Source organism: Solanum tuberosum, unplaced genomic scaffold (genome assembly GCF_000226075.1).
Source record: "Solanum tuberosum cultivar DM 1-3 516 R44 unplaced genomic scaffold, SolTub_3.0 scf00039, whole genome shotgun sequence".
Lineage (NCBI taxonomy): Eukaryota > Viridiplantae > Streptophyta > Magnoliopsida > Solanales > Solanaceae > Solanum > Solanum tuberosum.
In genome coordinates, this window is record NW_006238968.1 from 190,090 (window position 1) to 204,674 (window position 14,585).

At 32.3% G+C, this 14,585-nt stretch overlaps 3 protein-coding genes across 4 annotated transcripts in view; all 3 read right to left on the reverse strand.

Moving 5' to 3' along the window:
- LOC102599015 (uncharacterized) overlaps positions 1-1,918 on the reverse strand; it is a 49,620-nt gene extending 47,702 nt beyond the window's left edge. For both annotated transcript variants that reach the window (XR_001472987.1, XM_006343171.2), the window contains exon 1: positions 1,849-1,918. The gene's annotated coding sequence lies outside the window, so the exon portion shown is untranslated. The remainder of the gene's footprint in view (positions 1-1,848) is intronic.
- Positions 1,790-4,709, reverse strand: LOC102598916 (uncharacterized). Its single transcript, XM_015306920.1, has 6 exons — positions 4,546-4,709; positions 3,838-3,938; positions 2,581-2,658; positions 2,353-2,492; positions 1,996-2,045; positions 1,790-1,918 (listed from the first exon to the last, which is right to left on the reverse strand). The coding sequence occupies exons 2-6, from the start codon at positions 3,910-3,912 to the stop codon at positions 1,914-1,916; spliced, it is 348 nt and encodes a 115-aa protein (XP_015162406.1). The 5' UTR covers positions 3,913-3,938; positions 4,546-4,709; the 3' UTR covers positions 1,790-1,913.
- Positions 4,710-8,951: 4,242 nt separating this feature from the next.
- On the reverse strand, positions 8,952-12,942 carry LOC102600221 (serine/threonine-protein kinase HT1-like). Its single transcript, XM_006343173.2, has 5 exons — positions 12,729-12,942; positions 11,669-11,726; positions 10,546-11,527; positions 9,833-10,288; positions 8,952-9,491 (listed from the first exon to the last, which is right to left on the reverse strand). The coding sequence occupies exons 3-5, from the start codon at positions 11,275-11,277 to the stop codon at positions 9,225-9,227; spliced, it is 1,455 nt and encodes a 484-aa protein (XP_006343235.1). The 5' UTR covers positions 11,278-11,527; positions 11,669-11,726; positions 12,729-12,942; the 3' UTR covers positions 8,952-9,224.
- Positions 12,943-14,585: the final 1,643 nt, after the last annotated feature.

A 14,585-nucleotide genomic window follows, 5' to 3' on the forward strand; every position in this document is an offset into this window, starting at 1 on the left:
CGCAGCCGCTACCCTTGGGGTGCGCACAGGGTAAAACCCCCGCTCCTATGCAATAGCTCGCAAACCACATAGGAGAGGTAACCCGCACTAGGCAAGCCCAACGCGACGAGCTCGACCCAAAAGGCAAACCCCTTGCTTTTTGCTGGCAAGGGGTTTCGAACTTGTGACCTCCAACATGGAAGTTTCAAGCCAAAACCACTGGGCCACCTCTTATGGAAGGTCACATTTGCTATTAACACCAAGTCTTCAAACAACCATGCTCAACAACCACCCATTCATTAGAAAATAGAATGAGATTTGAGACTTAAATGGTTATGCATTTATGACGACTTGTGGAATTGAAAAATGGAAAAAGGTTTCTATCTCATTATATATTTATATCTTTAATTTTATGCTCTATCTTATTACGATTATTAGGGAAAGAAAAAGGAAGCCACGGAAGTTTATAACAGCTTGTACCAAATCAAACCCCTCTAGTAATAACTTGATAAAATTGTAATGACCTAGGTAGAAGAGTTTGAGACTACTTGCAAAGACAGAGTAGTTTAAAATATGTTCACTTTATAGGCAGCTACTTGAAGAATATAGAAGTCGATCAAGGTAAAGAGAAAAGATCAATCTCAAAAAAAAAAAAAAAAAGACTTTGACATGTTATGATGGCAAGATTTGGTATGTGTGTTATTAAGAGTCATTGTTTTCACCGCTAAAAGTGATAAAGCAATCCAACAGAAGAGTTATTGCTTTGTAAGCGAAACCATGCGCTTCAAATGATGAAGCACAAAGTTATCCTAACCATAAGAGGACACTTTTTGCCTCAACTAGGAAGAGTCGGATTTGTACCAACTTAATTATAGCATTAAATTCATACATGATTTATATTTTTTAATTTTCCATGATTTACTTCATTATGTACTTTAGTGTTCTATCTTATAACAATTATTAGGGAAAGAGAAAGGAAGTCACAAATGGAATATTTATATTTAGTTTATAACATTCTCCTACACTCCTTATACCAGGTCGGACCCCTCTAGTAACATCTTCCTGAAATTGGAAGGACCTAGATAAAAGGGTTTTAGACTACTTGCAAAGACGAGAGTAGTTTAAATATGTTTTCTTTATAGCAAGTTACTTGCAGAAGGGATCAAAGTAAGGAAAAACAACTTTCATAAATGTTATGGCACGATAAGTTGAGTTTCATAGTGTTATTAAGGGACATTGTTTTGTCGCTTAAAGCAATAAAGCAAGCCAAGCAAGGAGTTATCACTTCAAGCAAAGCGAGGAAGCTTCAGAGAAGTGTGTGCTTCAAATGACGACACACAAAAATAATCCTAATGATAAGTTGGACTAATATTAGCTTTATTATGGCATTAAATTCAGACATGTTTGGTATTTTTTTATTTCCATAACTTGTGCGCTTTACTTCAAAGAAGCATGCGCTTTAGTTCTCGCTTTTTGCTTCAAGCCCATAATTCTTATTGCTTTTTATGGGCTTTACTTCAAATAAAGGTGCACTTCAATTCTCGCTTTTTGCTTCAAGCTCATAGATCTTGTCGTGTTTTTCGTCTTTGAAAATATTGGAGCATCATGGTCTAAGCTTGCCAAACAATGTGATCATTACATCAGCAATTATGAAAGTGATCCAATCAAGCTGTGTTTTCATATGGAAGGCTTCGTGCTCAAAGCGCATGGAGCTAGAAAACTACCAAAGTTCTCCTCTTTAAGTGGAGTTCATCATTTTCTCTTTGCGAGAAAGAATTTTTGGTCTTCTCCAATGAGGAAAGGTGATGAGGTCAATTTCCAATACTTAACAACACAAATCTTAAGGAATTCAAAAGTAATTGAACTAACATTTAACATTCGTTTCCCCCTTTATCAACTTAGTGATCCTCTTCCTCTTTTACTTCCCCTCTCCCTCATCCTGGAAGGAATAGAACCTTGTAAGTTATGTCATAACTTCAAAAAAAAAAAGTTATTGTCTTGGAAATGCAAACTTACTTTGGCCTCTCACTGTTGAGGCATTATTTGGAATCTGCTCCATCAGGTGGCTGAATGACACATGAACATCCAAAAAAGTTAGAAATCTTCTGATTCACGACCTTCAACAACCAAATTGATGCTTTCGCTATGCAATATCTAAGCAATAACTAATTATCCAGAAAGATAACACAGAGAATTGGATAAATTCAATTTTACAGTCATAATTGCATTGCACAAAACCCAATGGAAACGTGATTTTGTTCAAGAACAAAGCAGCATTGATATAACATGAAGTTAAGTGAACAAGGGAAACACTATAAAATACATCAAGCGCAGAAATATTGGTCCGCATTAGCAATAAATATAACATGTTACCTAGAATCAGTTACAATTGGCACCCTCTGACTTTGACTCGGACTCAGACGATCCATCTCAGGAAACCTTAAATCAAGTAGTGCTTCATCCTCAGGTGTCCTCAGGTGGAAGGCCGGCACCAGAGGAGATATATTATGCGCCTATAGTTAGAAAAAAGAGTGACATCACTAATGAGATATTGTAATCTATAAAATTAAGTTGAAACGACTGCATGGTAGGAGAGCTAACTGGTCTAGCAGAATGAGGACAAGATGTTGGCGCAGCAAATGGGATATGATACTCCACGTTGTCAATAGTCTGTGCAGCCTGAGAATTAAAAAAGAATCATGCATTTAGATTATAATAGTCCCAAAAAAAAGATAAATTTAATCTCATATTGAAATGACTGATATTTTCACAAGAACCTCATGCGTGCTAGAGTAAGGTTATCAAATACGGTGAGGAGGATAGAAGGATGGCAAAGGAAGTAATTACTCCATATGGGGTTAGTGTGTGAAGATCAATTAGAGTACTCTGGCCTTTTATGAAGAACCACACCAATATTAAAGTAGGAAATGGTTGCAAGATCTCCTTTTGGGAGGATAAGTGGTTGAGATCACATAGTTTAAAGGGTTTGTTCCCTGAATTAGCTGGTATTGCAGTACAACAGAATGTGAGTGTGGCTGACATATGGACACAACAAGGATGGGACACTCAATTCAGGAAGAACTTCAACGACTGGGATTCTGTCATTGAATTCTTCAGAATGTTGGAGGAGTTTACAGCTACAAGTGAAGAAGCAGACTTTGGCGGAAATTAGATAGCAATGGCATATTCAAGGTGAACTCTGCTTACAAGTTATTGAACCGAGGAAACCAACAGGCACAATATTGGCCATGGAAGCATATATGGAAGACCAAAATCTCCTTCAAAGTTGTCTGTTTTACTTGGTTATTGGCAAGAGAGGCTGTTTTGACACAAGAGAACCTCAAGAAGAGGAAATTCTCTTTACGTTCCAGATGTTACCTTTGTGGTGAAGAGGTTGAGACAGTTGGTCATCTATTTCTGCAATGCAGGATAACTACACAGCTGTGGAGGATTTCTGTTAGCCTTGGGAGCATTAGTTGTGTCATGCCTAACAAAATAACTCACTTGTTATATAGTTGGGAGGAAGCAGGAGTAGGAGCTGCAACCAGAGACAGATGGAGAATTTGTCTCAGCTTGCATTTGGTGGACAATATGGAAGAAAAGGAATTCAAGATGTTTTGAGAGCAAAAACCGTGATCTACAGATGATGAAACTAAATTGCATTAGACTTTTTTGTTTCTAGTGCAAACAAATATACTTAGAGGATACTGACTCGATTAAATATATCCTAGGATATCAGCTTTTTCGATTTTGCTGTAAATATGGTTTCAGTGCAACTCATGTACTGACTTGTCAATATACAAATGTTACCTTCTCAAAAAAAATGACAAATTTAATTTAGAAAAGTTAACGGAATACCTCAGAATATGGCTCTTGGGCACGCTTGGCCTGATTAGAGCTGAACTTCTCATAGAACACATCCCACCATTCCATTAGCAATCCCTCCGGGGATTCAATAGCTAAAACAAATCACATAATTAAATAATACTACATTAGTACATCACCACAAATAAAATGATCAATCAATAAATTGTCACATCCCTCCAATCTATTTTATGAGGGCAGTCTTCTCATTATATACCGTTTTAAAAAAAAAAAAATAACAAAATTCTATATCTATGTCCAGTCAATCAAACAACATATAAAAATTAAAAGAGTTAAATGATGAAAAACACACTTAAACTACGGCTTTTGCACGAGCTTCATGCCCTAACTATCCGTTATTCCTTTTTTCTATCTAAATTATCATGATTTATAAATTAAAACACCTATCAACTATTCCCTTTCCCTATCTAAACCATGATAATAGTTCAGGTAGAAAAAGAAAATGATGCATAGTTTGGGTATAAAACCCCTATCCCGAGCACGAAGCATCCTGCATTCACGCGAGCCAATGAGATATGACCTAGACAATTCACCCTAACCCAAACATCAGTAAGCACCAGTAGCTAATTTCACTGCTACCCGTGAGTTATAAATCACACGGAAACAACTTCTAACAATAATAATCGTGATTAAAGCAAATAATCAGTTCAAATTAACCATAAATTTAAGAAAAAAGCTTACCAACAGTATCGGGATTCACAACATTAGCTTCGATGGCGAATAACTCAGCAGTCAGATGCAGCCCCTTTTTAACCAAGTAGTTGTAGAGGTATTTGTCCAGCCTGAATTTTTTTCAAAATTGAGTCATAAACTGTTTAATTACAACTTTGGTCTTAATTTACTGACACAATTTGAAATATGTGATTTAAATTTCGACATGAATATGAGAAGACATTAGAATTTTCCCCTCTACTATTTAAATTGGTTAAATGTATCCTTAATTAGACTTTTGTATTTACTCAAGGTTTTAGAATTAATGAATTGTATTTTATTACCAACATGGATTGTGGTGTACTAATGGGAGTGTTTCACTCTTAACCAGAGGTCTCGGATTCAAGCCCTGATGAAAAAGAATTGTTGTTTTATTTACTCCAAATATTAATTGGGGTCGTGTGAATAAATGGACTTTTAAGTGTTAAAATTATTTGAGAAAAAATAGTTACTTATATTTACTTATTTAAATTTTTGACTAAAATTTAGTATTTAATATAATTTCATAAGTAGATAGTTTTTTTTTTCTATCTTATAAAGGTGGAAGAATTAGTTTTAATAATAGATCATCGTCTCAAATAAAGTAAACTAATTTTAATAATACCTGAAATTGAATTAAATTTAAATTTTAATAAGAGGCAAAGTTTTGAGGATTATATAAGGGAAAATGATTTTTTTTTCACTTTATTAATATCGAAATTCATCTAATTGTCTAGATTTGAATTAGGTTTGTAAGCCAAATTAACTTATAAAAAATATATCTAAAATTAAAAAAAAAACACATTAATTTGATTAGTCGTGATAAATAAAAAGAAAAAGTATTTAATAGTTTGATTTCGTAATAAACAAAATAAACTAACAAATAAAGAGGCGAATAATAATCATTAGTTCGACCGCTTGATTTATGACCTATTATTTGAGCCTAGGCAAAAATTGAGAAATTGAAATTCCTTGATCACTAACAACGAAATAAAATAAAATAAAATAATCTTTTAAACCTTTTAAGTGTAAAAAGAACATCAAATTTTTAAAAATAAAAACGTAAGTGATCTAAAAAATCTATTCATCTGTCAAAATTGGACATGTTTTGATCCAATCCAGAAAAGCTTGTAAAAAGAACATCAAATTTTTAAAAATAAAAACGTAACTGACCTAAAAAATCAATTCATCTGCCAAAATTGGATACGTTTTGATCCAATCCAGTTATTAATCCGATCTGATTTAATCCGTTCAAATGTAGCCAAAAAAATTTCTTAAAACTCCTAATGAAAATCATTTTGTTTTGTTGTACGTTTATTCTATATCACTTGTTTCAATCAAAACTTACGTTTTTTCTCCTATTTTTACAATATTAAAAAGTTATCAAAACACCATTGAAAGATTCTCTAATAAATATTTTTCAAGATAAAACATTTTTTTACATAAATTTCTTTGATTGGAAAAATCACTCAAACCTAAAATAATGACAATGCAAAAAGAGAAAACAACATTAAAAAAAATAATTAGAAAACAACTTTTACTTAGAAACTCACATTATTTGGGGATTCCATGACTCCATGATCCTTAAAGACTAAAAGTTTTTTTTTAAGAGAATAGAGAAGAAAAAGAGAGGAAAATGAAATAACAATGAAGAAAGAGGAAAAATAAAAAGTGAAAATAATTTGTAAAGAAGTTAATAGCATGTAAAACTCAAATGGGTGTGAAAACACACAAACAAAAAATTAAGTTGACTTGAAAATAGTGATTAAAAAAAAAAAGTCAAGATTTTCTTTAAAATTAAAGAACTTCATTTATTAATCAACTAATTCAAATTACACCTTTTCTTTTCTCTTTAAGAATTTTCATTTTATACTTTTTTTTATTACAATATGGAAATAATTTATATTATTCTTATGCCTCTAATTCGTAAAGCCATTTGAGAATTTTAATCAATTATAGAATTTTGCTTGTGAGATACTTCAATTTTATTTCTAGATTTTTTTAAAATTTCTTGACTTGAAATGGGGAGAAAAATAATTTTTTAAAAGGGGGATCCAAGCGAAATCAATATACAGATAAAGTAAACCGTAAATATATAATTACATAAAATACTGAAAGACCAATAACTTCTTTAAATTTACGAAAATTTAAAGATTAATAGAATATGATTGATAAAAAGGTGTATGTAGGCTATGTATCAATTAATTATGTCAATACGTTTACTTCATTACTTGTGGTTCATTGAGAGTCTTTTAATCTGGTTAGACTTATATGATCATTTAGGAAATATGAAGAATTTATAATGTAAGAGAAACTAATAATTTAAAATATTGTAAAGAGACTAAATTTTTTACCGGAATTAACAATACATATTTTTTGTTAAAAAACAAATATTCATCATTGATCTTATTTAACGAGGAATTAGCGATAATCATATTATCTATATGTTACCTAAAAAAAATTAGTGACAAAACGTGTTAAGTCTTTTTTTTTTCAACGTAAGTTTGCTTGAATTGATGCAAAATAGATTTATTTTTGCAGACAAAATTAAATAAAAGAACATCAATTCGTACAACTAAAGAGGAATATTGCAATGAATGAGTTCTTGTCTAATCATAAATTTAGTTGACAAAAGACAATATATTTGCACCAAAAAAAAAAAGAAGCAATTTTCATTAAATGACCTCACTTAAACCAAAAATATATAAAATCAATTCTACTGATATTACCAAATTAATTTGTACAAATCCTTAACATTTTTAAATAATACTGATAAATTGCACCATTTATTTTTTGCATTTATTTTATACTAGCATCACCAAGATATCTTTTAGATTGTAAATTATAAAATCCTCACACACAAGAAAAAAATCTCTTTTTTACTCATTGGTCCTTTTTTTTAAACATTAAGATTTAATTTATTAAAAGGAAAAAAGGACAAATATACCCTCAAACTATCGTAAATGGTATGCAGATACCCTCCGTCATACTTTTGGGACATTGGTACCCCTGCCGTTCAAAAACTAGAGCATATGTGCCTTTCACTCTAACGGAAGACTAAATAGGGACACGTGGCACAATCTTATCCGTCGATCCAACATACAATAAATGTCGGGTCGGTAGATAAGATTATGACACGAGTATGTTCGTTAGTATAAAAGGGTATATATACTCTAGATTTTAGACAGCAGGAGCACCAATATCCCAAAAGTATGACGAAAGGTATATTTCAAAACCGTGTAATACATTTTGAGAATACAATAAAGTGGAAGAATACAATGAGTTAGTTGCAGATATACACATGTATTTTATGCTTACCATCAATGAGATGTTGTTTGTGACGATAAATTCCTTTTAATAATCCTATTACATAACACACATCTAATTGAGTTCCTGTCTGTCTCACTAACTTTCTTTCCTTACCCCAAGCTGAGCTCTCCTTTGATTAGATGATGCCGTTTTCAATTGTTGTTGACTTAAGAGAAACAAAATTCAAACACAGCTAAAAATTTCGACAAAACAGTTACTGAAAAAACAGAAAACACATGAAAAAATATCCTACCGAAGACCAACAGTAGAGAAAATCAGAGAGCATGAATAAATATTATAAGCTGAAGAAGAAGCATGAATACAGCAAAGAAAGAATAGGAGAAGAAGAGAGAAAAAAACCGCAGCAGCAACAATGATAGCACAGTAGGAAAACAAAGAAGAAACATACCCGGAGATTAAAGAAGAGAACCAGAAAGTAACGAACCTTAGAGCTTCTTTTGGTTCACCGCTTTGCCCCCCTACTGTTGAAGAAGAAGTCATTTCTTCCACCTCAAGTCACCTCAACCATGTGAAGATTTCATTATTATATAGAGGGATGGTTTAATTATTTGATTTTGAAATGCATGAATGTATTTGTAGCTGAACCATAGTATAGATGTGTTAGGAGTAACTTATTCTAGCATAGACAATTAGGGATGTAACCTACTTTCAGAGAAGGAAAAACTAAGACAGGAAGAAGAAAGAGAACAAACCAGTGTGGAAGGGTTGTCGCTTATCAAAAGTATGTTGGGGAAGTGTATGATTCCCAAAAGCCCTTCTTGACCAAGTTATTTGCCATCTCGATGTCAACACGTCACATTCTGGGGTTAAAGATAACCCGAAAGTACCACATACCACCAGAGGTGGAGGGAAAAAAGAAAATTTTCAAGAGAAGTTAGTAATACAAAGTAAACCACTCTATCTTTATCAGCAAGAGAGTGAAGTTAATCAGAAATGTGCTGCTGATGTCTTTTTGCAATGGCATCATTGAAATAGAACGTCAACAATACTAACACTATTTCGCTGATCACATCAGAATTCAAAAGATAATTTTTCAAAGGAAAGAAAACATTGAAATAAGACATAAATACAATATTAATAATGGGTAAAGAGAGCTTTATTCCAGTCACGTTACTCCTAGCCATAGATAGGCAATTTGCAATCACACTCAAAATCTGGTGATCATGTTCCATGTTATCTATCATGTAAAATTACAGAAGCATTTCACCTCGACACACACCTACTACCTAATCACGCATTAGTATAATGGTGAGGCAGAAAAAACATAGCAGAACGGAACATAAACCTCTTTAATTACAGCAGGGCTTGGTAAAGCTATCAAAGCTAGATAATCGAGGAACTCATGAGAAAGCCTTAGACTTTGATGAAGCATTTTGATGTACGGATCCAAGTTTTTGGATCCAATGAAGAAACCCCTTCTTGTGATGAAACATTGAATTTTGTACTAGATTCAGAGTCCCATCTTGCGCAACTGAAGATTCAAACTGCTCCAGTACCTTCACGATCTGCCAAAACTCAGGCCTCTTTTCTGGTTGCAAAGACCAACACTGTTCGATCAAAGTTCTCATGGCAAGAGGGCAGGCCCCAGGAATAGGTGGTCTCATATTCTGAAAGGTTCCAGAGACATTCTTTCAGAATTACACATAATCCTCCTTAATAGCAGACTTATAGAGGGGAAAAAAAAATCCTCTTCTTAAGATATGATGAAGCTATTGACAGAAACAATCCTTTGTGGGGGGGGGGCATGATTTTGTCTCTTGGCTAGTCATAGGGACAAAAAGGGTCATCCATGGCAAGGTCACAATTGTGTGCATCATAGGTCATAAATTATTTGGAAAAAGATAACTTATGAACCAATGATACTTTTGTGCACCATGACAACTAAACATAAAGTTCGTAATACTAACTTCAATACCTAGAATAGATGAATAAGAAAAAAAATCAATACCTTGTTCACAACAGCAAAAGCAGCCTGTACTGGTGTCATGTCTTCATAAGGAACGGTTCCGGCCACCATTTCCCATAAAATGAGTCCAAAACTATACACATCCACCTTCCGTCCATATGATTTTCGTTTAATCATCTCAGGTGCCATCCATCGGTAAGTACCTGGATCATCAGCCAAAAGATCACAATATGCTTCCTCACAAGCAATTCCAAAATCTGCAATTTTAAGGTGGAAGTTCTCATCGATAAGTATATTTTCCGGTTTGAGATCCCTATGAATAATGCCTTGTGAGTGAATATATTGCATCCCATGAGCAATATCCAAGGCCAGTGCAATCAGTTTTTGCAAGGTCAGGGACTTGTCCTCAAGCTTGTGAAGGTGTGCTCTCAAAGAACCCTCAGATAGATACTCAGTGACAACACAAAAAACTGGTGTCTTTCTGCATGCTCCTACAAACTGCATTAAGAGGTCATTAAAAACTAGATCAGAGATGATTTTGAAAACAAAAATAAGTTGCCATTTACCAATTTAAAACATAAAAAATGGAAGCTGACGAGATATTAAAAGAAAAACAAAAACAAACTGAGGCCATGGAAGAACTTCCATTTAAAAATTCTTAACAAGACCATCAAATACAGTAAGGAATGTATATGCAGAATGCAATATGCTCAAATTGAATGCATCAAACAAGAAAATTGATCATCATTAACTACCTTTACGACATTTTGATGGTGGAGTTGAGACAACAGAGTAACTTCTCTGGTAAACTGATTCTCCAACCGAGTTGCTAAAGCTCCATTTTCGTCATCATCAGGTAGTTTTATCATTTTCACAGCAACAGGTTCATCCCTGTATATTCCATGGTAAAGCTGACTATGCGCACCATGAGCAAATCTAAGCCCAAGAAATAGCTTGGAAAGATCAACAGTATACTCATCAGCTGTTTCTACAGCCGTAACCCTGCGCCCATTGTGATCAAAGTACTTTGTCCATGCAGAATCTTTCCGGTTCCGGTTCTTTGATTTGTCATTGAACTTCGCTGCTGACTTTGAAATAGCAGAACCGGAACTAGCTATTTTCTTTTCATGAGAATCTTTGAGGAACAACTTACCCACAATGCCCTTCTCATGTCCCTTCCTTTGTGGATGTGGAGTCGAAAATCTCCTCTGATCAGATCGAGCTTCCTTAAAGGTATCGGGAAGTTTGGTTTTCGGAAGAGGGGATAAAGCCCTCTGCTTATTTGTACTCGGGTTTTGCTGAATTTGCTTAACAGTTGGATCAGGTCTTGAATTAAGAGAAGCTGTTCCAGGTCTAGTTTTGGCACCTGTAATACTTCTAGGCTGAAAACTGACAGGGCTACTGGACAATCTAGCTGCATCCAACCTATGACAAATGGTATGAGAAAATTTCGTTCTCCTAATCCAAGAATTAGCTTCCTCGTCCATTGTTTTTCCGAAATCAGGCTAAAAAACCTGGTAACTAGTACCAAATTTCTTCTCCTTTTCCTTCTTCAGTTCAGGAGGAGGTTCCAATTCGACAATCCCCTCAAATTGTCCTATCAGTTTCGCTATGTTTTCAAAAAACAATTTGTTCATACCCATCAATCAATAATCAACTCAACCTTCAATCCTATGTGCAAACACACACCATAAATGATCAATGACAGCCACAATAGACACCCTTCAAAAATGCCTCCTTCAAGAACAAGTTGAACCAGAATTAAACGAAATCTTTTTCTTTTTCTTTCTTCTTCAAAAAGAGTAAGCAGGTATAGGAAAAAACAAATATTTATCACCTTTTCACATTCATTCAAATCAGATAGGAAAAGACTATTACCTTAAACAGCAGAAGAAACCCTCTTCAGCTACAAAATCAAACAACCTTCCTTCAAGTCCTAGAAAATCCCAAAACAAAAAATCAACAAAAAAAGAAGAAGCAAAAAGTTAATAATACAAGAAACCTAAACAATATTAACAAACAACGAAGGGATGAAAACATGCTAATCTGAATATCAATATTAACAAACCCCCAACACAAATCACAATCATGAATCCAAACAAAAAAGAGAGACACACATTATCTTAAATCCAAAAAACAAACATACACTTTCCGCAAAATCAGATTCTAAGTACCAAAAGGGTAAATCTTTCACAATATTAAAAAAAAAGGATTTTCTATAAAAGATCCCATTTTTGTTAAACTAAGAAAGCTAAACAATCTTAACAAACAACAAAAGGATGAAAATCACACTAATTTAGCTATTAAAACAAAGAAACATCAATATTAACCAACCCCATTAAACCCCCAACACAAATCATAATCATAAACCCAAACAAAAAAGAGAGACACACATTATCTCAAATCAAAAAACTAAACACACACTTTTTGCAAAATCAAATTCAAGTACCAAAATGATAAAATTTGGATTTTCTATAAAGATTCCACCTTTGATAAACAATAAAACAAACAACAAAGGGATAAAAGCACACTAATTTAGCTATCAAACCAAAAAAAATAAAAAATCAATCTTTACAAACCCCATTAAACCCCAAATACAAATTCACAATCATAAATCCAAACAAAAAAGAGAGACAACCATTATCTTAAATTGAAAAAATAAACATACACTTTTTACAGAAATTAGATTCAAGTACCAAAATGAAAAATCTTTCACATTAAAAAAAAGGAATTTCTATAAAGATTCCATTTTTATTAAACTAAGAAAGCTAAACAATCTTAACAAACAACAAAGGGATGAAAAGCACACTAACTTGGCTATCAAAACAAAGAAATGTCAATATTAACAAACCCCATTAAACCCCAAATATAAAATCATAATCATAAATCCAACAAAAAAAAAGGCACCCATTATCTTAAATTGAAAAAATAAACATACCCTTTTTGCAAAATGAGATTCAAGAACCAAAAGAACAAATCTTTCACAATATGAAAAAAGAATTTGCTATAAAGAATCCATTTTTTATAAGAATTCCAATTCTCCTCTCTTTAATGTTATGTAATATTCTTTGAGTCATTGAGATAATTTAATGAGAGAGGAGAATAATTCAAATCAAAATCCATTTATGACTAAAATTCCATATTCTAATAGGTCTTTGTTTTCACACATAAATAAAAAAACAAAAGAAGTACGTTTAAGTACCTTTGAAGTTTTCGATATGGACCCGGTTTTGTTGCATGACTGAAGGAGAGGTGGGGTGGTGGGGGTAAGGTGGTAGGCATCGGGGTTGGGTGAATTTTATCTTATATCCAATGTTTGATACATATTATAGTTCGATTAAATTTAAATTCACGCAAATAATTTCTAATAAAAGCGACTCCGTACTGAAGAGATTCAAATCCAAACCCTGATTATTGATTATGAAATACTCACCACTCTGTCATAGTCCAAATTAATTAAATGAAGTTAATAAATTAGGAGTAAAAGATAAATTAAAATAAAATTGCATATTAGTTACCTTGAATTATGCCATTTTGTCTTAATTTATGGATAGACTTTACGTTTAAATTTATCCAAAAAAAGAGAAGAAGATATTTTATGTATTTAGAAATAAATTTGAAAATTATTTATTTTACACTTATGAAATTATTTTATAGTCAGGTAATATTTATGATTTATTTAAAAATTCTCATTTTCTACTTATGAAATTATTTATAATCATATTAATATTTATGACTTTTTAAACCACGAATTTTAGAAGTTTAATTCTTCTTTTATTAATTACGTGCGTATAATCAATCATTGCTACATAAAATGGAAAAAAAACAAGGGCAGAGTTTGAGGAGTTTATCCAAACTCTATTATCGAAAAATTATGTTGTAGATATAAAGTTAAAATATTATTTTATAGATATAGTGATGTTGAATTCCATTAATCTATATGTTTCGTTTTATATATTTTGAATTTTTAATTAAAAATTCTGAATTTGCCATTTAGATACCAGGAATAATCATCACGTAGGCATCATCTGGTCACTGGTTAAAAAGAATTGTTCATATATTGATTAATAATTAAGATTTGTATAAATTTAACCAACAGTGACTATGGTATATCTATATATATTTTTTAAAAGATAACGTCAAAAATACGGCATTATTCCCTTACTGGATTTTTGTTGAAAAGATTATTCAAAAAGTTGAATCGAAATTTTAAATATTTAATTGATCAACAAAATTTTCCAAGAATCCTGTGAATAAGTTGAAATAAAGACAAAAAAGTGGAAAAAAGGAAAAATAAAATTAGGTAGGAAGCATATAGCTGTCACAATCTGAGAATTATTAAATTACGTATGATTTTAAGGAAGATTGAGATATTTTTTAATATTATTTTTAACTTTGTTTTTATGTAGAAATATGATTAAAGGTACGATCAACTAGTACGGATAAGGAATATTAATATATCGTCGATGGATATGGTGATGTTAACTTTTTTTAATCGAAGGTCTTGATTTTGAATTCACGATATGAAAAAAGATATTTATATGGAGTTAATTCAAATTAATCAGGCTCTAATACAAATAGATATCAGACATCGAATACAAAAAGAGAAAATAATTATATAATTATTATTTACTTTGTATTTTTTCTTTATGAATTATCTCACTATTTTTTTAGCAATTTTCCTGATGTGTTGATTTTAGTCTAAATGTAAAGCGTACAAGATGGATAGATGAGATCAATCTCCGTTTTTATGGAAAAAAATTAGTGTTTAAAATAAATAAAAATTAGGAGTGGT

Coding starts and splice junctions, on each gene's coding strand:
- LOC102600221 (XM_006343173.2), bottom strand. CDS start 11,277: ATGGACGAGGAAGCTAATTCTTGGATTAGGAGAACGAAATTTTCTCAT. Junction 10,289..10,545: donor ACCATCAAAATGTCGTAAAG/GTAGTTAATGAT, acceptor CTCTTAATGCAG/TTTGTAGGAGCATGCAGAAA. Junction 9,492..9,832: donor CTTTTGCTGTTGTGAACAAG/GTATTGATTTTT, acceptor GGAACCTTTCAG/AATATGAGACCACCTATTCC.
- LOC102598916 (XM_015306920.1), bottom strand. CDS start 3,912: ATGGAATGGTGGGATGTGTTCTATGAGAAGTTCAGCTCTAATCAGGCC. Junction 2,659..3,837: donor CCCAAGAGCCATATTCTGAG/GTATTCCGTTAA, acceptor TTTAATTCTCAG/GCTGCACAGACTATTGACAA. Junction 2,046..2,352: donor CCAATTGTAACTGATTCTAG/GTAACATGTTAT, acceptor TGTGTCATTCAG/CCACCTGATGGAGCAGATTC.